The sequence below is a fragment of the Diceros bicornis genome, chromosome 8 (assembly GCF_020826845.1).
Source record: "Diceros bicornis minor isolate mBicDic1 chromosome 8, mDicBic1.mat.cur, whole genome shotgun sequence".
Taxonomy (NCBI): Eukaryota; Metazoa; Chordata; class Mammalia; order Perissodactyla; family Rhinocerotidae; genus Diceros; species Diceros bicornis.
Window position 1 is genome coordinate 61,575,454 of NC_080747.1, and position 26,769 is coordinate 61,602,222.

Sequence of the window (26,769 nt, forward strand, 5' to 3'; positions counted from 1 at the left end):
GTTTGAAAGGAGAAATGACATTGGTGGTCTCGGTCTAACTCCTTTCATACTGTTAGTTTCTTTTTCCATAATTTAATTTTATCAAAATAATACATTAACAGTATTATTGAAAGTTAAAAAAAATCAAATAGTACTATAAGACAGTGGTTCTCAACAAGGGGCAGTTTTGCCCTGCAGGGTCACTTGGCAATGGCTGGAAGCAGTGTTAGTTGTCGCAACTGTCCCTGGCGGGTAGAGGCCAAGGACACTGCTAAACAGTGCACAGGACAGCCCCCACAACAAAGAAGTACCTGGCCCCAAACCCTGCTTATAAGGCTTACAATGAACAATAGCAACCCTCTGCCTCACACCTCCCTATCCTGAGTTCTCACTCCTCAGTAGCAACCATTTTAATTTTTTATGCTGTTTTGTTCAGGAACTTACTGTCATGTTTCTAAGTAAATAACATTCTTCAGCATATTATTTCTTTTCTTTTTTTTTTTTTTTTTTTGCTGAGGAAGACCGGCTCTGAGCTAACATCTGTTGCCAATCCTCCGCCTTCCCCCGCCCCCAAGCCCCAGTAGATAGTTGTATGTCACAGTTGTACATCCTTCTAGTTGCTGTATGTGGGACGCGGCCTCAGCATGGCCGGAGAAGCGGTGCGTCGGTGCACGCCCGGGATCCAAACCTGGCCGCCAGTAGCGGAGCACGCACACCCAACCGCTAAGCCATGGGGCCGGCCCAGCATATTATTTCTTACTTTTTCAATTTTTAGGCATCATCATCTGACTTCCCACTATAGAAAATGAGTATTTAGTTCTCATATACCTTCATTAATTAAAAATTCTTTCTTGCATTCAGCTGTAACAGAAAACCTGCCTGATAGCTATCATTTAATATGAAGTCTAGAAGTAGGCTGTCCCGAGTTGGTACAGTGCTCAACTCTATCATCTGTAACGCAGGCTCTGTCTGTCTTTTTGTTCCACCAACCTTAGCATGTTGGTTTGTTGATTCATGTTTGCAACGTGACCGTTGCAGCTGTAGGCATGAATTGATGTTCAAGACAAAAAGCAAGGAAAGGGGGATAGCAACCAAATCTTCCTGTTTAATCAGGAAAGTAAAAACTCTCCCAGACACTCCTAGTAGACTTCAATTACATATCATTGACCAGAACAGCTACTTGGTCTTCCGTAACTACAAGAAAAGCTTGGAAAGGGGGTAATTAGCTTTGCCAACCTCTATAACGTAGCAAGATAAGGGAGAAGGGAATTAGAAATAGCTGTTAGGTCAGTAAACCAAAGGTATCTGATAACCACCACCCTTCTCAATATTTGTGCATTTCCCCCTTCTCATTCTCCCCGTGTAGTAAAGACTGGTACCTTTTTAAGTACCTCTTTTACCCCACGGTTATTAGTTGTATGATTTTTTTTTTGTTTCCTCAGTTTTTTATATCCCATCAATAATTTACTCCCAAATCCTTAGAAATATAAATCTCCTCTTAATACATTCAGACATATTAGATACTCTCTTTTTTTTTTCTGTATATACTCCTGGATCCCCCCCCCCCATCATCTTGCTGTATGATACACTCTGTAGGCCTGCTAAATATCCTGAAATCTCTCCTCCCTACTATTCTCAGACTTTGTTTTGCTTCTCCTCTGTGAGGAATCTCCTATTTCTTGGATTTCCTCCTCTTTCTTGAATTACTCCTTTGTTTGGTAGGAGTAGGGGTTTCCAGAAGTTTCCTGAGAAAAGAGACATTGAAGCAACTTTTCTAAGACTTTGCATATCTGAATAATAGTTTGTGTAGATTTGTATTTGTTTCAGAATTTATTTTCCTTGGAATTTTGGAGATGTTCCTCCATCGTCTTCTAGTTTCTTGTATTGCTGTTGAAAAGTGTGAAGTCATTCTAATTACTAAAACTTTGAATGAGACCTGTTTTTTTTCTCTGGAAGGTTTTAAGATGTTTTCTTAATCCCCAACATTCTGAAATTTTATGATGTTGTGCCTTGGTGTATATGAGTAAAGGGTTAACAAACCCTTTCTCCTTCCTTCTATGAAAATGGCCTCCTGTTGATCTTCTAGCACTGTTTCTCTGAAATCTACCAAAGGTGGAATGACAGCTGTGTAACCATGCAACACTGCCTAATGGTAAACATAACCCTTGATTGGTAAAGTGCATCTGAGCTGGGAGGATTGTGAATGAACTATAAATACCTGGGGGGAAGCCATAGCTTTGGGCATTCCTAAATGTGGTGTGACATACCCAGGTTTTCTTGCTGAGTCCTGAAAGTACGCTCATGCACTGGTATAAGAGATGTTGTCTTCTATATGTGGCATGAAGCTACTAAGCTAGGATGGTTCCTGCACCCACCTGTTTAATCTTGTTTCCTTATACCTGAGCTGTCATTCTGGGGGCTAAAAAAAACAGCACTGGACTGCTCAGAGGACTTGCATTGAAGGGATATATCTGATACTGCCCTGTTGCTAAACAGTATGCTGTGTTCCCTGCCTTGCATTCTTCCATAAAACTGAGTAAACTGGTGAGGGGATGACATTTTGGGGTCTTATGGCTGTGTGATTGTCTAGCTGAACCCAAAACCATGGCTGCTGGTCAAGCAGAGTGAGTATTGCAGTAGGGCCTCAGGAGTGAGATAGACTTTTAGACTTTGGCTTCAATGTAGCCAAGGCACTATGAGATAAAAAAGAAGGGGTAGGGAAGTGCTGATGAGACATAGTTGTCTGGGTCGGGGCTAATCCACTTATGATTTAATGGCAGAAGCTATGTGGCCATTGAGGTGCCTGGGACACACAATTTAAGGAAGTCCTCACTTGCAGGGTTGTATGCTTGCACCATCTGCTCTTGCATGATCCTAAGAGTGGGTGCTTCCTTAAATTTTGCACTTGAAGCACATCATTTGCCTCACCCTAGTACTGGCCCTGAGTTGCAAGTGAGTGAGACTTAACTCACCTTGAGAGGGCAGTTGAAGACTGGAGTGAGTAAATTTGTGTTGAGGGAAACAGTGCCTATTCCCCTCACCAACGATACATTAAACTTGACCAAAAACCAAGTCACTTGGAGCCAGTCATACCAGCTCATGGGAGCTGATTATGGGCATGCATTTCTTCCCAATTCCTTGTACATTACAGTAGCTTGAAATTGGCCATGGTTAAATCAAGACCCCCACCCTCCACCCCAGAATCTGTTCAACTTTACCAGCACATCACAACCAGAAACCCAGTTGCTGCTAGGCTGACAAAATGATACCGCTTTTGGTGCTCCTGATGCCTTCAGCCAAATGCCATTTGTGGAGGCATTGGTTGCACAGAAGCCCTGCCTGCAGTAGCTACAGGCCACATCAATCACTGGTATGTGGTTGATGGACAGAGATGGGCAGTGGAGCCTATAGAGTCCATGTTTTTGAACAGGATTATGATGACCAAGGGATAGAGCCATTGGGTTGATTCAGAATGAGCCAGGGCTCAGGCCTGCAATGGGGAAGTGCATTATGAGCACCGGGTGAGGAAGGAGGGAGAGGAATGGGCACACCCCTGCGGGCCTGCCCACAAAGTCAGGCAGAGGCTACACAGCAGGTTAATGTTCAAACTACAGAGATCTTTGTGGAGGCTCACGTGTACTATTTGTTTGGAGAACTCTGACAAAGTGACCCACTTGATTGTGTTGATTTAACTCTAAACTGGCGTCTAACCGATGTCTTCTACTGCCATCTAGAGATAACTAATGGGAACTCTGGGTCAGAAACTCCCTAAACTGATCAATGAAGCTAGGCTGTTTGAAACACTATTAAGTGTAATAACCAGGGGTTCTAAAAGCTCAAGCCAGGAGGGTATAATCAGAACTTTGTTCCATTGTGACTGAATATAATTCTGGATGAAAAAAGACAATATTTCTAAAAGGGATAAAAAAATTATACTGTACTAAATTTAGTGTGCTAACACAGTCCTGTGTTATTATTTTAAACTTGCTTATGATTTCCAAGATAAAAATGTATTGTAGGCTCTACAAAAACTAGCTAAAAAAAATAGTTCAGTTGGTTAGGAAGTGGAGATATTATCAATGTCCCATTAGATATATAATTCCTTGTGGTCAAAGATACTAATCTTGGTATTAATCCAAGATTATGGGAGTGAATTGTGAGTAAATGATAACAAAACCCTTTCATCTTCCTCATGGGAAATTATCACAGGTTAACCTTCTTCTATGCTGTCTTCCTGGAAAATTTGATAAAGGTGGAATGTCATCTGTGTAATCAGGCTACGTTCCTTATTGTTAAAAATGACCCCATTGGAAAATTACACTTGGATTAGGAGGACTGTAGATGAATTATAAATACCTGGTGGGAAGCCATCGCTTTGGGACTCCCTGCACCTTACAGTGCAAATATAATATAAGATTTCTACTTATAAGCAGAGAAATAGTATCACACACATCATCCCCTGAACTCTCATTATTTTACTGAACAGTCTAGGCATAGATCTTCTGACATTTTGGACAAAGTTTCTATAGATGGGGCCAGGCTATATATATGCAAATATGCTCTACATATTAATAGAGTCCTGGGGGCAGGGAATATCAAGGTTCCCCGGCTGGAAAAGTGACCTTGTTAGAAGGGAGGAGCCCCTGAACTCCAGTGGCTCCAGTCTATTTTGTTGAGCTTAATCAGACCTGTTGAGCCAACTCTCTCCTAAGGCATCAAAAGGGGGAAAGAAGATGAACCTATAGGGCTATCTAGATTTAGTTTGTATGAATCCACCCCCAGTGTTTGAAGGTTCATAGAGGTTCTGATTGACATTCTTTTTTAGCCTTCCCTGGGAGTGGTGAAGTTTCTGTGCTATTATCTGGGGTTGGGGCATCAATAAGATTCCATGTAATTAGGCCAGATAGGAAGTGACATATCCATCACCATGAGAAATTCACATTATGAGTCAATGCCTAGAACAATTTGGAAGGTTGTTCAGACTGTTTATCCATATTTATAGGAAAAGGGAGAACTCTTCACCATCAACCTCCTCCAGACTTTCAGCCACCAGACTTGTTCATCCCTATCATATCAGTCAGAGTTCAACCAGAGAAATAGAATCAGTAGGAAATATGTATTGTCATTAATTGCAAGGAATTGGCCTACGCAGTTGTGGGCGCTGGCAAGACAAGACTGAAATCCATAGGTCGTGCTATCAGGAAGGACAGGCTAGAACTCTTGGGCATGAGCTGAAGCTGCTGTCTGCAGGCACATTTCATCTTGTTCTGAGAAGCCTCAGCTATTCTATTAAGGCCTTTCAACTGATTGAATCAGGTCCACCAGATTATCCTGGATAATCTCCCTTACTTAAAGTTAACTGATTATAGACTTGAATCACACCTACAAAATACCTTCAAGGCAACAACTAGATTAGTGTTTGATTGAATAACTGGGGACTGTATCCTAGACAAGATGACACATAAAACTGACCCTCACACCTATATATATTAGTTATCCATCACTGCACAACAAATTACTCCAAAACTTAGTGGCTTAAAACAACCATTTATTATCTCACAGTTGCTGTGAGTCTAGAATTTGGGCATAATGTAGCTGGGTCTTTTGACTCTGGATCTCTCACAAGGCTGCAGTCATCCTAAGACTTGACTGGGAAAGATCTGCTTCCCAGCTCACTAACATGGTTGTTGGCAGGATTCAGTTCCTCATGGGTTATTGATTAAGGCCTCAGTTCCTCATGAGCTTTTGGCCTGAGGCCTCCCTTGTTCTTAGCCACATAGGTCCCTCCATAGAATATCTCGCAACATGGCAGCTTCCTTCATCAGAATGAGCAAGAGAGAGTGCCAGCAAGTCACAGTTTTTAGCAGCCTAGTCATGAAAGTGACATCTCATTGCACTTGTGCTGTATTCCTTTTGCTAGAAGCAAGTCAGTAGGTTCAGTCCACTGAACCTTCAATCCTTTTAAGAGAAGACAATTACATAAGGATGTGAATACCTGGAGGCAGGCTCGTTGAAGGCCATGTGGGAAGCTGCCTACCATAGTCCCAAGCTGTTGTAGTCTGTCACCTCCTCTTGGGGATGATCCAAATTGGCTGTCCTTTTTCCACAATAATGAGTTGTGTGGTGACCTCTGTGAGCAGAGGACAGTAGCTACAGAACCACTGGTAGCAAAGTCAGCATCCAGTTCCATATACTGGTGTTTTTGATCTGATCAATATGATCTGTCAGTTTGTTTGCTGAGGTCATATGAAATATATATTCATTAACAGAAGTAAAAGCAGCTATTAATATGAATGTCCATATATCTGCTGAGGTCAGAACAAGCACACCCACACAAAAAGGAGAGGAATATACTCTTCCTCCAATTCCCCTTCATTCTCTAACCCCTAATTCCTTGGTGCTTGGCAACTCAGCCAAGACAACCTCTGGGTTAGCGTGGTTGTGTGCAATTTATGAATAGCTGAAGACAGCCAGACCAGTCATCCTGTAGAGATCTTTGCTGGTAGAAATTTTCATTTGAAGTCCTAGTCCTCTATAAGTATTTCCTTACTGTGATAGATTTGTTTATAGAGCCAGAAGCTGTAGTAGAGACAATGGCCACACGTGCTTGTTTTGCTGTGTCAGTCTCCAGATGCTTTCTTTAGATGCAGTCATTTCATATGAGCATGTACATGTGTAACGTAAAGATTGAGTTTGTGAGTTGTATTTGCTGCATTTGTTTCCGTAGAGGAGGACTGTATATGGGTTTATCTTTAGTAATCCAGTTCTGGGTGTCTCAATGGCCTGATCATACAGCTAGGGCATTAATGTTGGCACATGAGCGTATGTAAAGGTAAATTTCAGTCAGTCTCAAGGTGGGGTGCTCCTTGCCAAGATCACCATTTGAAATTCAGCTCCTCACACAGAGCATCTAAAGCAGTGAATAAATTATCATTACAATGGATGGATGTAGCATTCCACTGGATTCATAACACACAACCTGGGGGCAGGCTGTTGTGTTAGAGAACTGTGCTGTGTTTTCAGGTGTGAAGTCTTGTAGGTAAAGCCCCTACTGAGCCAGTAGTTTGGGTACAGAAGTAGGTAAGGCTTTTGTAATGTCTAGTGCAGAGATTCTCAGACTTTCTCGGTTCATGCTGTCCTTAGTGTTGTCATAATTTTTTTTACAGTGTCCCTAGGCTAAAAGAAACACCTAGAAGTTCCATTTTTTAAGTCAAGTCAAACAACTCAATAAGTATTTATGTCCTAACATCTTAGGAGCCATTTGAAAAAATAATACACGTAAATTTTTTTTAAGTACTATTCTTTTATTCTCAGCTACAATAACTTGCTAATGGGATATATGTACCTGTTGGACACTGCACAGCTTCTCAAACCTTGGAATCAGATTAGACATCACCTTATTTCCTGACCCACATTGCTTTTCACATATATTTGCCTTTTTTTGTGTGTGTGTGAGGAAGATCAGCCTTGAACTAACAGCTGCCAGTCCTCCTCTTTTTTGCTGAGGAAGACTGGCCCTGGGCTAACATCCTTGTCCATCTTCCTCCACTTTACATGGGACGCTGCCATAGCACGGCCTGACAAGCAGTGCGTCGGTGAGTGCCCGGGATCTGAACCGGCGAACCTCAGGCCGTTGCAGCAGAGCGCGTGCACTTAACTGCTTGCGCCACCAGGCTGGCCCCCATGTGTATTTGTTTTTTATCGCAACAGTTGCTGAAAACCCAGCTTTGGAAATATATGACATCATCGAACAGAATGTAACATGATCTAACTTTGAACTGTGTTCTACCTCAAGCTAGTAGTTCATGCAGTGTCTGACAGACATTAGGTATGACTGTGTTTATCTTGACATTTAAAAATATCCCTTGGTACCCCTGTGAATTTGCTATAGCATTGAGGGACACTTCTGCTACTGTTTGGGAACTGCAGGTCTAGTAGATGGGCAGCCACCTGTTTGTGAAAGTGGCTAAGGCCTTAGCAGCCAGATTTGGTTCTTTATTGGAGGTGAAATTTCCATGTGACAATGGAACTTTTGGGAGTTTGCCTTTCTTTATGGAAAGTTAGTTCAGAGAGAAGCCATTGCACAGTAAGATACTGGGTTGGAGAATCATGACTGTTCTTTCAGTGAGACTGTCTCAATTAGGCCCAGTAACAGGCTAGCAGTAGCAGCCCTGCAAAGGGAGGAAGTCCTTGTGTCTAGAAGCCCAGTGGCCAGCAAATACTTCTGTAGTCTTGTTGCCAGAAATTCCACCCAGCTATGAGTTTGGTCACAGGTATCTGTAATTTCCTGGGCTCTGAAGGAGATAGGGAACTCCTGGGAGGGCTTTATTTACTATTTTCTGGACTGCTTCTAAAACTCCTTACGGTAGAGTTCCCTGCTAAAATGACAACTTATAAGGCTTTCCACTGTGACTGGTGGGAATAGGCACTGTTCTTGATCCTGTGGGTTCTTTCCCTGGCCTTGGGTGGTTTCCTCACACATATAAGCTGACCAGTACTTTGCTGAATACTCGAGGAAAACCCTTTGAAAATCTCTGGGGTTCTCTGTCTGTGTAGCTACCTTCTCTTTAGTACTCTGTAAAAACCAAATTATCCTGGTATTTTCTTTGTGGAAAAAATTTAAACTACTTAATAGTTATAATGCCATTGGAGTTTTCCATTTATTATTATTAATTTTTTTTTTGAGAAAGATTGGCGCTGAGCTAACATCTGTAGCCAATCTTCCTCTTTTTCTTTTCTCTCCCCAAAGCCCCAGTACACAGTTGTATATCCTAGTTGTAGGTCCTTCTAGTTCTTCTGGGTGGGATGCCGCCTCAGCATGGCTTGATGAGCGGTGAGTAGGTCCATGCCCTGGATCTGAACCAGCAAACCCCCGGCAGCCAAAGTGGAACGTGCGAACTTAACTGCTACACCACCGGGCCGACACCTCTATTTATTCTTGAGGTTTTTTTTATATTATTGTTTTCTAGGAATTGGTACATTTGTCTTATATTTCAAATTTATTGGCAAAAAGCCTAGTCATAGTAATCTCGTGTCTTTTTACAAGTGCTGAATCTGTGGTTATGTTCCCCTTTTCATCCCTATATATTATATTGTGCCCTCTCCCATTTATTTCTGGATTGATCTCTTATCCATTTTTAACCCTGCTACTTCTTTAGAAACCTAAAGTAGTTTGATTTTCCTGCTGCTGAAAATACTAGCGGAAAATTAAATCCAGAGTCAAATAGGGAGGAGAAATGCAATCTTGAATAAATGGTTCTGTGTTAAACATTAAAAGATACCCATCCTTGGGGCCAGCCCAGTGGCGTAGTGGCTAAGTTCACTTGCTCTGCTTTGGCAGTCCAGGGTTCACGGGTTCAGATCCTGGGTGCAGACCTACACACCGCTCATTAAGCCATGCTGTGGTGGTATCCCATATACAAAATAGAGGAAGATTGGCACAGATGTTAGCTTGGGGACAAAAAGAGGAAGATTGACAACAGATGTTAGCTCAGGGCCAATCTTCCTCACCAAAAAAAAAAAAAAAGGTACGCATCCTCTACTACTGAGGAGGCACTCAAAAATAGATAAGAGAACTGAATTCCAGAAATGTTAAATGTTTTATCAAAGATCATACTGCTGTTTGGTGGCTGTACTATGAATACAAAAATGTAATTGTTCTGCAGTTTGCATCTCGCTAAGTTATGGGTCTGATAGACTAGAAACTGACAGATTAGATTACCAATAGCCACAGACCAATTTGAAATCTTTACCAAGGTAGATTGTGTCTAACTAATAAAGCTTTATCTTTATGTTTCAGGACTGAAAACTGCAAATTGTGTTGAAAACAGGGGTAAGATATGCTTTAAAATATTATTTCTGTAAGGGGAATTTTATTGGTGTTGTTTCTCACAGATATGGGTCAGAGCCACCCCACCATACTGTTGTACTGTTAGCCATCATTTTCTCAAACCTGAGTTGTGCTACTGCTACTGACTTTTCCGTTGGAGGGCCCAGGAGCCTCTGCTGCCTGCTCACCACCCTGCTCCCACCCGAAGCCTTGCCTGTGGCTGCTGGTCTCTCAAACACCGAGTTTGTCTTGGGCAGGCAGGGACCATGTCACTTTCACCCTAGCCTATCTTTACAGGAGCTGAAGGACTCCTGAATGCCCCTACATGACTCCTATGCCCAGAGCTAGACTCATATTCCTTTGTTTTGATATCTTAGGCAAATAACATTTGAGAGACTAATGAAGGAATAGAGTGAATATGGCTGGGAGGGTGGGGAGGAGACTGGGGAGACAGAATGGTAATGCAGTCTTCCCCAGGGAAAAATAGAAGGATGTAACAAAAAATAATCTTTCTTAGAGGACCATGGGAAAGATTTGGAAAGGTAATTCTAAAAGTATTCAGGAACAACATTATCAGATAGGCTCAACAGATTTGAACCAAAGTTGCCAGAAAATGCCTTGGGCTGATGCATGCTTTGGGTGGATCCTTTTAAAGATTTCCTTCTTAAAGAGTTTGAAAGTAAGGATCTGTTTCTAGCTCTCTTCCTGGCTAGTTTTTCTATTAATTATTCTTAATGTAATTAAAATGAATCCACATCCATTTATTTGTGAGACTGAAATTTTATATTTCTCATACTACCATATTTTTTATGTATCATAAATATAAGCCAACTCATATCTTCATTATTAATAAGCATTTAAAAATAGACTGAATCTGACATTCACATCTGAGCATAGTACTATGTAATGAAAACATATGTGTATTTCAGAATATTTTCAACCCATCTATGTCTACAACTCTGGTAAGTGTGCTCTAATTTTTAAAAATAATCCTTATGGGGCCAGCGCAGTAGCACAGCAGTTAAGTTTGCGCGCTCTGCTTCGGCGGCCTGGGGTTTGCAGGTTCGGATCCCAGACACAGACCTGCGCACCGCTTATCAAGCCATGCTGTGGCAGGCATCCCACATACAAAGTAGAGGAAGATGGGCACAGATGTTAGCCCAGGGCCAATCTTCCTCAGCAGAAAGAGGAGAATTGGCAACAGATGTTAGCTCAGGGCTAATTTTCCACACACACACACACAAAATCCTTTCAAGGATGTTTAGTAGCTCTTTCCTGTTTAGCAAATTCAATTCTTAGCTGAAGAAAAAGAGTACTTTGCAGATATGAAGGAGAAACTTGGCAGATACGAGGGGGAAAAAAATCTATTCTGGGGAAATTTACCTCCCTGCAAATGAAAAGCTTGGCTCTCTGGAGATCTGAACAATATGGAAATATTCTTGGGAATAAGATGGGGGGAACTGAAGAGCTAGTTGCTCTTGACAGGTCTCCAGTCCTCTTATGTGTGTAGCTCTATATTCAGTTATTGAAATTAGCTTGTGTGAAACATCCAGATGAAAGTAGACAAGTAAGTCATTTGCACCTCTCAAATATGCTGATGTTTGGTATCATATAACTAAAATATCTGGGTGATTAGATGCTTTTTTTCCCCCTAAGTTTCCACTTACCGTGATATGACCCAAATTACTTCTTTGCATTTAAGTTCTTTGTTAAGTATTTGGCCCTTGTAGCTACAACAAGTTTTTCTTTATTGAAGAGAGAAAAGTATCTGGCCTTTACTTAAGTATGCAGTTTACTTGGTGTTTGAAAGATATTTCTTGTCCTGATTTGAAGCATTTCATGCCCCTGAGGACTTGCTTAGCAACACTTCTTATTGGCCCATGGTAGCCACAGGTTTTACTGGTCATTTCACAGAGACCTCAGCTAACTCTTCATGACAGATATTTTTCTAGCTCATTGAGATCCTCAGGAGACTTGCTATATGCTATGGTTTTTCTTAGCAAAGGGGGCCAGAGGAAGTTTCCAGCCAGTTAGCCAATGTGCATTTAGACTCTAGCTGACACTTAAATTTAGTAGCATTAGTTTGCTGGACATAACAAGTGGTTCTTTATGGCTATATTACCTGAAAATAGTTTTGCTGTAACTATAGTAAGTCCCAATTATTTTGTTCTATCATTAAAACTGATTAAGTTTCTTTTTGTAACTTAGATGAGGAAAACCAGAAGCTTGAAGACCCTGGTGAGACATTTTCATAAACTCTGGGGTCTTATATTTGCAAGACAGTTCCCTTAGGGGTGGGAGCAGGTGGGCAAGGCATGGTAAGGAAAAGTGGGAAGAAGGCACAACCCACCTTAGCTTACTAGTTTGGTGTATCAGAGAGCCTCTTGAGTTTCAGTTAGACTTCTTTATAAAGATGACACAGCAGCTCCTCTGTGCCTCCTGTCTAACAGTCCTTAGGTCATCCCAGCGGAGCAGTTAGAGACATGACTTGAAGAACTACTTCTAGAGAACATATACTGCTTTATGCAAGTTGTTACATGGATAGAGAAAGATGTGACTAATTATTCCACAAACTCTTGTGACCTAGGGTGTTGGGTAGGCGCATAAGAAAAATGGCGTTATTTTTTTCTAAATTAAAGTGATGATTTTGTGTATTTATTTCTGCTTCCAGCAATCTGAGTAACGGATGTTATTAGCTGTGTCCCATCTGATTATTTAGTATATTCCAAAGGACAACTCATTCCCAAGTTTTTGATTGTCTTTTTTTAAAATGATATTACTCAGATGTCCTCAAGGATGCTGGGACAGGAACACTCTCATCAATTACTAGTGAGGTTATAAACTGGAACTTTTCTGGAGGGAAATTTAATAGTATGTATTACTAGCCTTAAAAATATCCATACCTTTTAACCCAGTTATAACACTTTTAGATATTTGTCCTATGGAAATAAACGTAAAGTTTTGTGTACAAAATGAATACAAAAATGTTTACACAGTGTTATGGTAGCCAAAACTTATAACCTAGTCTCCAAACAGTTGGGTATTGTTAAATAAATTATATCCATATTATGAAACACTAAATAACTTAAAAATCCTGTTTTTGAAAAATATTTAAAGATATGAGAAAATACTTATAATACAGTTGCAAATAAAAATAGGATATAAAACAGCATATAGAGCATAATATCAACTTTATTAAAAAATGTCAAAAGGTGCAAACTTCCAGTTATAAGATAAATAAATACCGGGGATATAATGTACAACATGACTATACTTAATACTATATTGTATATTTGAAAGTTGTTAAGAGAGTAGATCCTAAAGAGTTCTCATCATAAGGGAAAAAAAAATACTTTTCTTTTTTTTGTGTCTATATGAGATGCTGGATGTTAACTTATTCTGGTAATCATTTCACAGTATATGTAAGTCAGATCATTATGTTGTATACCTTAAACTTATACAGTGCTGTATGTCAATTATATCTCAATAAAACTGGAAAAAATACTAAAATAATGTATATGTGCATATACGTAGCAAAGAGATTGAAAGGAAATATACCAAAAATGTTAAGAATGAGTAGCTCTGAGATCTGGGATTATGAGTAATTTTTAATAATTGCCTGTGTTTTTCCTAATTATTTGTAAATATAATGTATTATATAATCAAGAAATTTTATTTTATTTTTAAATATATCACGACAAATAGAGGTCAGGGTCTTTGGATTGAATCTAAAAAAACAAAAAATCAATGAGAGTTGTTTTGCTTAATCTAGGAGAGACCCTGGGTCACTAGTCATAGTTCTCACAGTAAATTAGTCAGGCACCAGTGGGTTAAACTTTCTCCCTTTTTACCCCATCCCCTGTCATCTCTCAAGCTTTTTGAGTTTTCCACTGTAAATAGCCATATAAATATATAAGGTTAAATTAATTTTCAAGGTGATTGCATTTTTCATTAAATAGTTCCTATTCTCATCTTTAGGAATGAAAAGCCAGGAGTCCACTCTCTTACCTGGTAAGTGATCCTTTTTACTTACTCTTTGAAGCTAGCTACAAGATTAGGAGGGGACATGAAGACTCCTAGAACTAAGGACATGATGAGACATGGAGAGTTTGAGGAGTGAGTTAAGCCAGAACAGAGGGACTCCATTTCTTGAGTGCTTATTATGTTCCACACAGTGTACTAAGCACTCTTAGGATGTATCTCCTGTAATCATCACTTACTACAGACCTCCAGGGTATTTCTTTTGCATAAATAAGGAATTGAAGCTCGGGGGGATTAAGAAGGCTGGCCAGTCATAGAGCTAATAACTATGATGACAATAGAACTAAACCAAGCAGAGTCTTAAACCCAATGCATATTTCATTTAAAAACTGATGTAGGGGCTGGCCCTGTGGCGTAGTGGTTAAGTTAGGCGTGTTCCACTTCCGTAGCCCAGGTTTGCAAGTTCGGATCCCAGGCATGGACCTATACCACTCGTCAGGCAGGCTGTGGCAGCAACCCACGTATAAAGTAATCTTCCTCAAGCAAACAACGAGGAAGATTGGCAACAGATCTTAGATCATGGCTAATCTTCCTCACAGAAAAAAACAAAACCAAACAAAACAAAAACCTGATGTACTAGGACTACCTTGTGAAGATAAGGTTGGAGAGACATGGGCCAGATCATGGAAATTCTTGAAGTCCAGCATAAGGAGTTTGGGCTTTGTCCAGTTAGAGAATGAAGAGCCACTGAGAGATTTTTTTCTTGTTACTGTTTTCTTTTTCCTGTTTTTTTTAGGGTTGGAGATAGGAGGGGTATAGACAAAAGGGAGCATTAATAATGCAAGATAATTGATTAACACTAACCAATATTCATTTCTACCTTTAGAAATGAAGAGCCATGAACCTACCGAAATACCTGGTAAGACAGCTTTCTGTTTACGCTCTGGGCCCAAGTATGAGATGAGAAGGACTCCCTCGGGCGTTAAAGAGAATATTGTCATAAGACTATTATTCATTAATATTTCTCTTACAGCTGCCTGCCTATCATTCTGCAGAGATTTAGCTGGGAAAGAGAGTAGAGAAAGTGCCTTTCCTCCCTATTGTTCATGTGTTCCTGAAGCAGGAAAGTTAGCTCTATTGGGGGCATGGCTAAAGGCAAGGCTGCTGGGACCTGGATGCATGCACTGTAGCACTTTCCAGGTTCTAGGGCTAAAGTTACTCAGTAGAAACTTCAGCTTCATGTGAAAGCAGACTGTTAGCATTGGCTAACATTTCATTGTCTAGGAACTCCAGGTAACAAAACATAGTATTGTCCTGGCATAGAGACAGACTCAGTGAGGTGCCATGGCAGAAGGCTCCTCTAAGCTTGGCATGGATTTGCACAGTGAGGGTTCATGTAGCCAGAACTTTTAAATAAAAAGCCAGAAACTACAGTGCAGTGGGATCTTTGGTGCTTGTTATCACTTGAGCTTATCAGACAAGAGTTTGGAAATTGTACTTACTGGAGAAAACTGCAAGTCACTGAAAACTTCTTTCTCATTTAGGAATGAAAATCCGAGACCCTTTTTCACTACCTGGTAAGCAATGTTAGGCACGCCAGTGAGGAAGCTGCCAATTTGGGCTGGGGCATTTTAGACATGATTGTCACCATTAGACATGCAGGGGAGCCTGAGTACTTTGCACGAGATCACATAAGTGATAAGTCTCTTAACTTATGACCAGGTACCTATTCCATAAGATTTGTAGTTCCTTAAGTGTTTTTCCAGTATATATATCATGGCAGATTTAACTTGCTATTAAGATATAACCACAAAAATGGGTATTTAAAAAGTGTGAGGCTATCGCGGAGGGTAAGGCCATTGAAAAGCCTTGAGCTTCTATGGCCAGGGAAACTGAACAGTGACTCCTGTCAAGTTCCTCAGAAGGGCCTCAGTACTTATGCTTACAGGGGAGGAAAACAATAAAAAGGCCCCGAACTTAATTTCTTCCTGAGACAAGGGAATACCTGTAAGGACTATAAACCTCCAAAATCTCAGGATGCAAGCCCCTATCCAATGCTTAAATCCTTTCTCCTGAGTTCATGTAGTGTTTTGAAAATAATTTTTGGTAGGTTTTGTTATTATGGAATGATCATCTGTTAAAGAAGTTAGATTTTTGGCATCTGCTAAATTACATCCACCCACACAGGGCTGAGCTTTGCCTAGCATTGCTGTCTACGGAAACTGCATGCTGTGTACAGAAACAGCATGTTCACAGTTAATTACCCAAGACACAGACATAGGCCCAGAGAGAGGTTCCAGCAACTCTCTTATATTGACCCAGATTTGCACTGTTGGATTTATTTGGCCACAAATTTGAAGTGAACTTCTAACGACACTGAAGACACACCTTGTGTATTTGCAACTTTTTAGCTCTCTGGACCTGAGTTTGCATAGTACTCATGAGCATCTTGTTAGACGCACTGGTTATCTGAAAGGCAGCTGCTGTACAGGGTGTGAGGGATGAACATGGGTTGTGTAGACAGACCAGGCTTCATGAAGTCTCTCCTTTGCCATTTCCTCTGGGTCACTTTGTATAAGTTACTTCACTTTTCTATGCCTCTACTTGCACATCTATAAAATGAAGAAAACTTCTGTCTTGCAGGACTAATTAAAGTCCTAATGAGATAAAGTACTGGCAAAATGAATGGTAGTTTTAAAATAGTAGTGCATGGTAGCTGTCTTTATTATTATCTGAAAATCTCTGTCTCATTTAGGAATAAAAGTGGTACAACCGGATGAAAAACCTGGTAAAAAATTCTTTTCATTCTATTTTTTTATTGAAGTATGCTTGACATACAATATTGTATTAGTTTCAGGTGTATAACATAGTGATTCAACATTTGTATATATTACAAACATACATATACACACCCTGATAAGAGTAGTATCTGTCACCATACAAATTTATTACAATATTGTTGATTATATTCCCTATGCTGTACATTACATCTCTGTGACTTATTTATTTTATGACTAGAAGTTTGTACCTCCTAATCCCCTTCGCCTATTTCCCCCACCGCCATCCCCTCTGGCAACTACCAGTTTGTTCTTTGTATCTATGAGTCCGTTTCTGTTTTGTTTTGTTTTTTTATTTTTTTATTTTATTATTTTTTTGTGAGGAAGATCAGCCCTGAGCTAACATCCAATGCCAATCCTCTTTTCCTGAGGAAGACTGGCCCTAGGCTAACATCTGTGCCCATTTTCCTCTAATTTATATGGGACGCCGCCACAGTGTGGCTTACCTTAACAAGCAGTGCATCGGTGCGCGCCTGGGATCCAAACCGGTGAACCCCCCGGCCGCCAAAGCAGAGCGTGCGCACTTAACCACTGCGGGCCAGCCTCTGTTTTCTTCTTTTAGATTCCACATATAAGTGAAATCATACGATATTCATTTTCTGACTTATTTCACTTAGCATAATACCTTCTGGATCCATCCATGTTGTTCCAAATGGCAGGATTTCATTCCTTTTTATGGCTGAGTAGTATTTCATTGTGTGTGTGTGTGTGTGTGTGTGTGTGTATCTTCTTTATCCATCTTCTTTATCCATTCGTCTACTGATGGACACAGTTTGCTTCCATATCTTGGCTATTGTAAATAATACTGCAGTGAGTATAGGGGTGCGTATATCCTTTCAAATTAGTGTTTTTGTTTTCTTCAGATAAATACCCAGAAGTGGAATTGCTGGATTGTATGGTAGTTCTATTTTTAATTTTTTGAGGACCTTCCATACTGTTTTCCATAGTGGCTGCACCAGTTTACATTCCTAACAACAGTGCACAAGGGTTCCCTTTTCTTCACATCCTCGCCAGCACTTGTTATTTCTTATCTTTTTGATAATAACCATTCTGACAGGTGTGAGGCGATATCTCATTGTGGTTTTGATTTGCATTTCCCTGGTGATTAGTGACTTGGATGATTAGTGACATTGAGCATCTTTTCATGTATCTGTTGGCTATATGTATGTCTTCTTTGGAAAAATGTCTATTCAGGTCCTCTGCCCATTTTTTAATTGCATTGTTTATTTTTTGATATTGAGTTGTATAAGTTCTTTATATATTTTCGATATTAACCCCTTATCGGATATATCATTTGCACATGTATTCTCCCATCCAGTAGGTTTCCTTTTCATTTTACTGATGGTTTCTTCACTGTGCAAAAGCTTTTTATTTTGATATAGTCTCCTTTGTTTATTTTTGCTTTTTTGCCCTTGTCTGAGGAGACATATCCGAAAAAATATTGCTAAAACTGATGTCAAAGAGTTTACTACCTATGTTTTCTTCTAGGAGTTTTATGGTTTCGGGTCTTACATTTGAGTCTTTAATCCATTTTGAGTTTATTTTTGTATATGAAATAGGAAAGTGGTCCAGTTTCATTCTTTTGCATATATTTGTCCAGTTTTCCCAACATCATTTATTGAATAAACTGTCTTTTCTCCATTATATTCTTGCCTCCTTTGTTGTAGATTGATTGACCATATAGGCATGGGTTTAATTCTGGGCTCTCTCTTCTGTTCCATTGATCTATATCTTTCCCTTTATCTGTGTCGTCTTCAGTTTCTTATATGATTGTCTTATAGTCTTCAGAGTATAGGTCTTTTACCTCCTTGGTTAGATTTATTCCTAGGTATTTTATTCTTTTAATGCAGTTGGAAATAGGCTTGTTGTCTTAATTTCTCTTTGTGCTAGCTCGTTGTTAGTGTGTAGAAATGCAACCAATTTCTGTGTATTAATTTTGTAACCCACAACTTGACTGGATTCATTTATTAGTTCTAATAGTTTTTTGGTAGTCTTTAGAGTTTTCTGTGTATAGCATCATGTCATCTGAAATAGTGACAGTTTTATTTCTTCTTTTCCAATTTGGATGCCTTTTATTACTTTTTCTTGCTTAAGTCTTGCTGTGGCTAGGACTTCCAATACTGTGTTGAATTAGAGTGGCAAGAGTGGGCATCCTTGTCTTGTTCCTGATCTTAGAGGAAAAACTTTAATCTTTGCACCATTAAGTATGATGTTGGCAGTGGGTTTGTCATATATGGTCTTTATTATTTTGAGGTATGTTCCCTCTATACCCACTTCGTTGAGGGTTTTTTAACATAAATAGATGTGGAATTTTGTCAGGTGCTTTCTCTGCAGCTATTGAGATGATCATATGATTTTTATTCTTTGTTATGTTAATGTGTATCACATTGATTTGCAGATATTGAACCACCCTTGCATCCCTGGAATAAATCTTGCTTGATCATGGTGTATGATCCTTTTAATGTGTTGTTGAATTTGGTTTGTTAATATTTTGTTGAGAATTTTTGCATCTATGTTCATCAGGGATATTGGCCTGTAATTTTCTTTTCTTGTGGTGTCTTTGCTTTTGGTATCAGGGTAATGCTGGCCTCATAAAATGAGTTTGGGAGCAATCCTTCCTCTTCAATTTTTTGGAATAGTTTGAGAAGGAGAGGTAGTAACTTTTTTTTTAAATGTTTGGTAGAATTCACCTGTGAAGCCATCTGGTCCTGGACTTTTGTATATTGGGAGTTTTTTGATTACTGATTCAGTTTCATTACTAGTAATCAGTCTGTTCAGATTTTCTATTTCTTTCTGATTCAGTCTTGGAAGAGTGTGTGTGTCTAGGAATTCATCCATTTTTCTAGGTTTTCCAGTTTGTTGGTGTGTAATTATTCATAGTAGTCTCTTATGATCCTTTGTATTTCTGTGGTGTTGGTTGTAATTTTTCCTCTTTCGTTTCTGATTTTATTTGATCCCTTTCTCTTGTTTTCTTGATGAGTCTGGCTAAATGTTTACCTTTTCAAAGAACTAGCTCTTAGTTCCATTGATCTTTTCTAATTTTTTTTTGTCTCTATTTCATTTATTTCCACTCTAATCTTTATTATTTCCTTCCTTCTACTAACTTTGGGTTTTGTTTGTTCTTTTTCTAGTTCCTTTAGGTGTAAAGTTAGCTTGTTTGAGATTTTTCTTGCTTCCTGAGATAGGTCTGTATTGCTATAAACTTCCCTCTTAGAACTGCTTTTGCTGTATCCAGTCGACGTTGGACTGTTGGACTGTTGCGTTTCCATTTTGTCTCAAGGTATTTTTTTATTTCCTCTTTGATTTCTTCATTGACCCGTTGGTTGTTTAGTAGCATGTTGCTTAGTCTCCACATGTATGTATTTTTTCCATTTTTCTTCTTGTAATTGATCTTTAGTTTCATGCCACTGTGGCTGGAAAAGATGCTTCATATGATTTCAGTCTTCTCATATTTGTTGAGACTTGTTTTGTGGCCTAACATGATCTATTTTGGAGAATATTCCATGTGCATTTGAAGAGAATGTATATTCTGCTGTTTGGGGATGGAATGTTCTCTATATATTTATTAAGTCCATCTGGTCTAATGTGTTGTTTAAGGCCAATGTTTCCTTATTGATTTTGTCTGGGTAATCTATCCATTGATGGATGTGGCGTGTTAAAGTCCCCTATTATTATTGTGTTACTGTCAACTTCTCCCTTTATGTCTGTTAATAATTGCTTTATGTATTTAGGTGCTTCTATGCTGGGCGCATAGATATATACAAGTGTTTTATCCTCTTGTATTGTTTGCTTTATCATTATGTAATGCCCTTCTTTGTCTCTTGTTCACAGTTTTTGTTTTAAAATCTATTTTGTCTGATATATTGCTACCCCAGCTTTCTTTTTGTTTTGATTTGCATGGAATATCTTTTTCCATCCCCTCATTTTCAGTCTGTGAGTGTCTTTAGATGTGAAGTGTGTCTATTATAGGCAGCATATATATGAGTCTTGTTTTTTTTACCCATTCAGCCACCCTGCGTCTTTTGATCAGAGCATCTAGTTCATTTACATTTAAAGTAATTATTGATAGATATGTACTTATTGCCATTTTGTTAATTGTTTTCTGGATGTTTTTGTAGTTCTCTCCATTCCTTTCTTCTTTTCTTGGTCTCTTGTGATTCGATGACTTTCTTATTATGTTTGGATTTCTTTCTCTTTATTTTTTTGTGTATTTATTATAGGTTTTTGATTTGTGGTTACCATGGGGTTCATTTGTAACCACCTATGTATATGGAAGTCTGTTTTAAGTTGATGATCTCTTAAGTTTGAATACATTCTAAAAGCCCTACATATTTACTCCTCTCACCATGTTTTATGTTTTTGATGTCATATTGTACCTCCTCTAATTTTGTGTATCCCTTAACTTCTCATTGTAGATATAGCTGATTTTATACTTTTGTCTTTTAACCTTCATACTAGCTGTTTTTTTTTTTTGAGGAAAATTGGCCCTGAGCTAACATCTGTTGCCCATCTTCCTCTTTTTTTCTTTTTTCTCTCCAAAGCCCCAGTACATAATTGTATATTCTAGTTGTAGGTCCTTCTCGTTCTTCTATGTGGGACGCCACCTCAGCATGGCTTGATGAGCAGTGAAGCAGAACACGCAAACTTCACCACCACACTACCAGGCCGGCCCCCATACTAGCTTTATTTGTGCTTGATCCGCTACCTTTACTATATGTTTGCCTTTACCAGTGAGATTTTTTTCCTTTTGTAATTTTCTTATATTTTGGGCCATTTCTTTTCTGCTTAAAGAAGTCTCTTCAACATTTCTTGTAAGGCTGGTTTGGTGGTGATGAACTATTTTAGTTTTTGCTGGTCTGGAAAATTCTTTATTTCTCCTTCCATTCTCACTGATAACCTTGCTGGGTAGAATATTTTTGGTTATAGGTTTTTTCCTTTCAGTACTTTGAATATATCGTGCCACTCTCTTCCAGCTTGCAAAGTTTCTGCTGAAAAGTCAGCTGATAGTCTTGTATGTGACTTGCGGTTGTTCTTTCTGCCTTTAAGATTCTCTCTTTAACTTTTTTTTACAATTTTTTTATTGATAGCATAATAATTTATAACATTGTGAAATTTTAGTTGTACATTATTGTTTGTCAGTCACCATATACATGCTTCCCTTCCCACCTTGTGCCCACCCCACTACCCCCTTGCTAACCACCAAACAGTTCTCTCTGTCCATGTGTTAGTTTATCTTCCACTTATGAGTGAAATCACGTGGTGTTTGTCTTTCTCTCTCTGACGTATTTTGGTTAACGTAATACCTTCCAGGTCTATCCATGTTGTTGCAAATGGGACGATTTTGTCTTTTTTTATGGCTGAGTAGTATTCCATTGTGTATATATACAACATCTTTTTTATCCAGTCATCAGTCGAGGGACATTTGGGTTGTTTCCACTTCTTGGCTATAGTGAATAATGCTGCAGTGAACATAGGGGTGCATAAGCCTCTTTGGATTGTTGATTTCAGGTTCGTTGGATACATAGCAGTAGTGGGATGGCTGGATCTTAAGGTATTTCTATTTTTAATTTTTTGAGCAAGATTCTCTCTTTAACTTTTGCTATTTTAATTACTATATGTGTTGGTGTGAATCTCTTTGGGTTCATCTTGTTTGGGACTCTGTGTGCTTCCTGGACCTGGATGTCTGTTTCCTTCCCCAGGTTAGGAAATTTCCAGCTATTATTTCTTCAAATAAGTTCTTTGCCCCTTTCCCTCTTTCTTTTCCTTCTGGGACCCCTATAATGTAAATATTAGATCACTTGATGTTGTCCCAGTGGTCCCTTAAACTATCCTTGTTTAAAATTTTTTTTTCTTTTTTCTGTTCAGCTTGGGTGATTTCCTCTACTCTGTTGTCCAGATCACTGATCAGTTCTTCTGTATCACCTGCCTTGCTGTTGATTCCTTCTAGTGAATTTTTCATTTCAGTTATTGTATTCTTCAGCTCTGATTGGTTCTTTTTTATATTTTCTAACTCTTTGTTGAAGTTCTCACTGTGTTCATTCTTCTCCCGAGTTCACTGAGCATCCTTGTGACCATTACTTCGAACTTTTTATTAGGTAGATTGCTTATCTGTGTTTCATTTAGTTCTTTTCCTGAGGATTTGTCTTGTTTTTTCATTTGGAAAATATTTCTCTGTCTCTTCATTTTGAGTAATTCTCTGTTTATTTCTATATAATTAGTAGATCAGCTACATCTCCCCATCTTGGAAAAGTGGCTTTAGGTAGGACATGTCCTGTGGGGCCGAGCAGTGAGCCAGGTGCTCCAGGCGTGTCCCATGTGTGGGCTGCATGTCCCCTCCTGTTGTGGCGGGGCTGTGACTGCTGCAGGTGTGCTGGTAGGTGGGGTAGGCCCCTGGATTGGCTGGCTGTAAGGCTCAGGGGCACATAACTGCTGCGGGCACACTGGTGGGCAAGGCAGGCTGCCATTGTTGCAGGTTGTGAGAGCCAATGATGTCAACTGTTATGGGTGTGCTGTTGGGCGAGGCAGGCCCCCAGTGTGGCCGATTGTGAGGCCTGGTAGTGACTGCCTCGGGTGTGGTGGTGGGTGGGGCAGACCCCTATGCTAACAGGTTAGAGGGGCGATTCTAAAATGGCACCTACCAGTGGCACCAGCACGGCAGAACAAGGTCGTAAAAATCACTCCCACCAGTGTCTCAGTTCCTTGGGGGAGTCCCATCTCCTCCTGCCTCTCTGGAAGGCACTCCAAGCTTAATAAGTGGATCTCCTTCACCTGTGGACTACATGCTTCTCTCGCTGGTGTTTTTGCACTGGTTTCTGGCTTGAGTGAGTCTGTGCGTGAGCCCTTTAAGAGCAGGTTTTCCTTTGCCTGTGGTTCTATAGTTTTCCTGGGCATATTCAACGTTGGTTTTCAAAGCTGGGTGTTTGGGGATCTTGTCTCTCTTGTGCTGGATCTAAGGGTTCGGGTGCCTAATGTGGAGCTTGAATCCTTGCTCCTCTGAGAAAAGCTCTGTACCTTTGAGATCGCTCCTGACGATGAAACACCATGCCCAGGGTGTGTTTTTTTCTTCAGTGGGACCATATCTCTGCCTCTTCCACCCCTCTCAGTGTTGTCCCTTGTTGTGGAAGCTCTTTCCATCCAGTTCCAGATCTCCCTCGGAGGAAATTATTCCACATGTAGTTGTAGATCTACATTGTGTCTGTGAGAGATGAGCTCAGCATCTTCTTATGCCGCCATCTTCCACACTCTCTCTAATAAATTCTTTATTGGGGGAGGCACCATGGGGTTCTGAGTCCTTTACCATAATCATTTAGTTAGCTCAGTCTTAAGGAATCTGGGAAGGACATCTGGGCTGTGCAGCTTCTGGTATCCCAGTCTGCAGGCCAAAAGGGGAAAAGGTTGAGAACTTCTTTCAGTGTGAGCAGCAGGTGCTATTATGGCTTTCTGGGCCAAGCAGAGAAAAAGGTGCTTGACCTGAAACTGGAACAGTTGGCTTCCAGCTGCACCTGTCTTTTCTAGAATGGGGCAGGAGGCTTCCCAAGGTGAGCTGGCTACTGTGAGGGAATCTGTAGTCACAGGAATAGCATCATCAAAGAGGTGTGTATGAGAACCATACAGCATGGGATCAGCCATTCTGTGCTCCTCACTGCACTCTCCATGTCCTCCAGCAAATAGGCCACTAGGTTTTGCTGGGACTATTTTGTATTGTGCCCTCTTCTACAAACCTGTGTGTAGTGCAGGCTTTTTAAAGGCTGTGTCAAAACATTTATACAGGATCTCATTTAATCCAATAAGATAAATATTGTTATTGCCATTTCAGAGATGAAGACACGGAATATAGGAAGGTTAAGGAACCTGTAAAAGGCTAGAAAGAGACGACTAGGATTCGAACTTCTCAAGTTTTGTTCACTTTCTGTCACACGGCACTTCTTCCAGCCAGATTTAGTTATAGAAAATCGCCTCTAATCTGGGCTCCTAGAATTGGCATCATTTGGCTGCAAAGCCGTCAAAATATGGCAATATTGTAATATTTCAATACTAGGCACACATTTGGAGGTAGTAAGAGCAGAAGCTTTGAAATCATACATTGCTGCCACGGATTACCTCTGTGATTTTATGCAAGTTTTGAGGAACATCTGTATAATTTGGATAACTATACCTACCTACTATGACTGTGATAAATAAAGGTGACAATGTACATAAAGCATTTGCGCAGTGCATGACACATAGTAAGCACTGCATAAATGGTAGGTATTAATGTTGTACTTGGGAATCTGAGTTCAATATGTAGAAAAAGTACTTTTTTGTAAACAAAATTTTAACTTTCTTTTAATGGACACAGATATACATAGTAAAAAAAAAATTCAAAGAGCACAAATGAGTAAAAATTAAACCCTTTTTCCACTTCCACACATACTTCTAAACCTAAACCTGTCCCTCAGGCCCACTCCCAGAGATAACCAAGTTTCCTTAATCATTTAATCAGATTTTTCTCATTTAATCAGATTTTTCTGTTCTGGGTAAATAGGTGTATAGTGCAATTAACTCAATCTGTTTATGTTTTAGAAGACAAAAGTCAAGAAGATATCGACAATCCTAGTAAGAAATATCTCATTTCCTTAGTTGGCAAATGTCTGTTTCTGTAATATAGAAAAAGTGAGAAATTTATTTTTCCTCAATAAAAGGAGCAAAGTTTCAAGAGTTCAAGGCATCATAATAACGGAATATAATCTCATATCCAAATGCTTATATGTGTGTATATGGTGGGGGCAACTTGACTTTGTTTCTTCAGCAATCATTTTCAACTGTGTGAATAGACTGTTCTGTTTAGAGCAGTGGTTCTCAACTCTATCAATCCAATTCTCCCTTTTTATAACAACTAATTTATAAAGCCCTTATACTATCCTGAAATGATTGATAGATAAGAAGACCTACCTTTACTCATAAAAAAATCAATATGTCATAACTATAATTTATAATGAAATTACATACATTTCAATAAATGCCTAAATTATACTAGAAGACATAATGAAATAGACAGATGGTTGTATTTACGTAGGCAAATAAATTTGGACTTAAGACTAGAAGCTATTCTATGCAAGTATAAGAAAATGAAAGTGAAGAAATACAGTGGGCACAAGATGGCAACTCATGTTTATTAAAACTATCCAAAAATATTTTATTTGTAAAACTGATTTAGGTTCTGGGTTTGAGCATTATAAATAGGTTTTTAACTTATACATCTGTCTAGCAGTGCATTTGAAATTTATGTGGAAGTGGGTTGATTTTTCATTGTGGAAAACTGTCCAGACCATTGCAGGGTATGTAGCCCTCTACTCCCACTCCACTGTTGTGACAATCAAAAAATACCCTGACAAATTTCGAAACTGCCTCTTAGTGGGCAGTATTGCCCCCTTGAGGACCACTGCTCTACACAGGCATACCTCACTTTATTGTGCTTCGCTAATAAGTGCGTTTTTTACAAGACCCTCCACCAGCAAAAAGATTACAACTTGTTGAAGGCTCAGATGATGTCTAGCATTTTTTAGGAATAAAATATTTTTAAGTTAAGGTATATAGATTGTTTTTTTAGACATAATGCTATTGCATGCTTAATAAACTACAGTATAGTATAAACATAACTTTTATATGCCCTGGGAAACCAAAAAATTTGTCACTCTTTATTGCGATATTTGCTTTATTGTGGTGGTCTGGAACTGAACCTGCGATATTTCCGAGGTATGCCTGTAGTAGTAGATTAATGCATGAGTGCATCTGCCTGTCCATTTTTCCCATCTATATACATATAACTGCATGTTTATAATTATGCCAAGTAAATTGATGATGTGAGTTGAAGGCTTTTATAAAATTCACTGGCTATTTCTCTTATGAAATCTGAGTGGTGATCTCATTTGAGTATTTCCAGTCAATCCTCCCTTGTACAGTCAAAACCAAAATATAGCCGGAAGTTATATGAGTTAAGGCAGTGTGAAACAGATCATCCTGAGATGGACTCCACTGTTCCTCTCCACTTAGTTCAGATGGAAGGATGCAGTTTTCTTCACAGCAGTGTTTTATATATGGAGGGAAAAAATAAAATTTATTTTTTTATCAGCTTGCAGGGCTTAGTGTTTAAAAATGCAGCTA

At 39.3% G+C, this 26,769-nt stretch overlaps 1 protein-coding gene across 1 annotated transcript in view; it reads left to right on the top strand.

Moving 5' to 3' along the window:
• The window catches only part of ART3 (ADP-ribosyltransferase 3 (inactive)), a 124,313-nt gene that overhangs the window by 96,487 nt on the left and 1,057 nt on the right, over nucleotides 1–26,769 (top strand). The window contains exons 4-11 of the mRNA XM_058547286.1: nucleotides 9,779–9,811; nucleotides 10,738–10,770; nucleotides 12,017–12,046; nucleotides 13,787–13,819; nucleotides 14,676–14,708; nucleotides 15,334–15,366; nucleotides 16,545–16,577; nucleotides 25,189–25,221. Of these exons, the coding sequence (XP_058403269.1) occupies nucleotides 9,779–9,811; nucleotides 10,738–10,770; nucleotides 12,017–12,046; nucleotides 13,787–13,819; nucleotides 14,676–14,708; nucleotides 15,334–15,366; nucleotides 16,545–16,577; nucleotides 25,189–25,221 (261 nt within the window). The remainder of the gene's footprint in view (nucleotides 1–9,778; nucleotides 9,812–10,737; nucleotides 10,771–12,016; nucleotides 12,047–13,786; nucleotides 13,820–14,675; nucleotides 14,709–15,333; nucleotides 15,367–16,544; nucleotides 16,578–25,188; nucleotides 25,222–26,769) is intronic.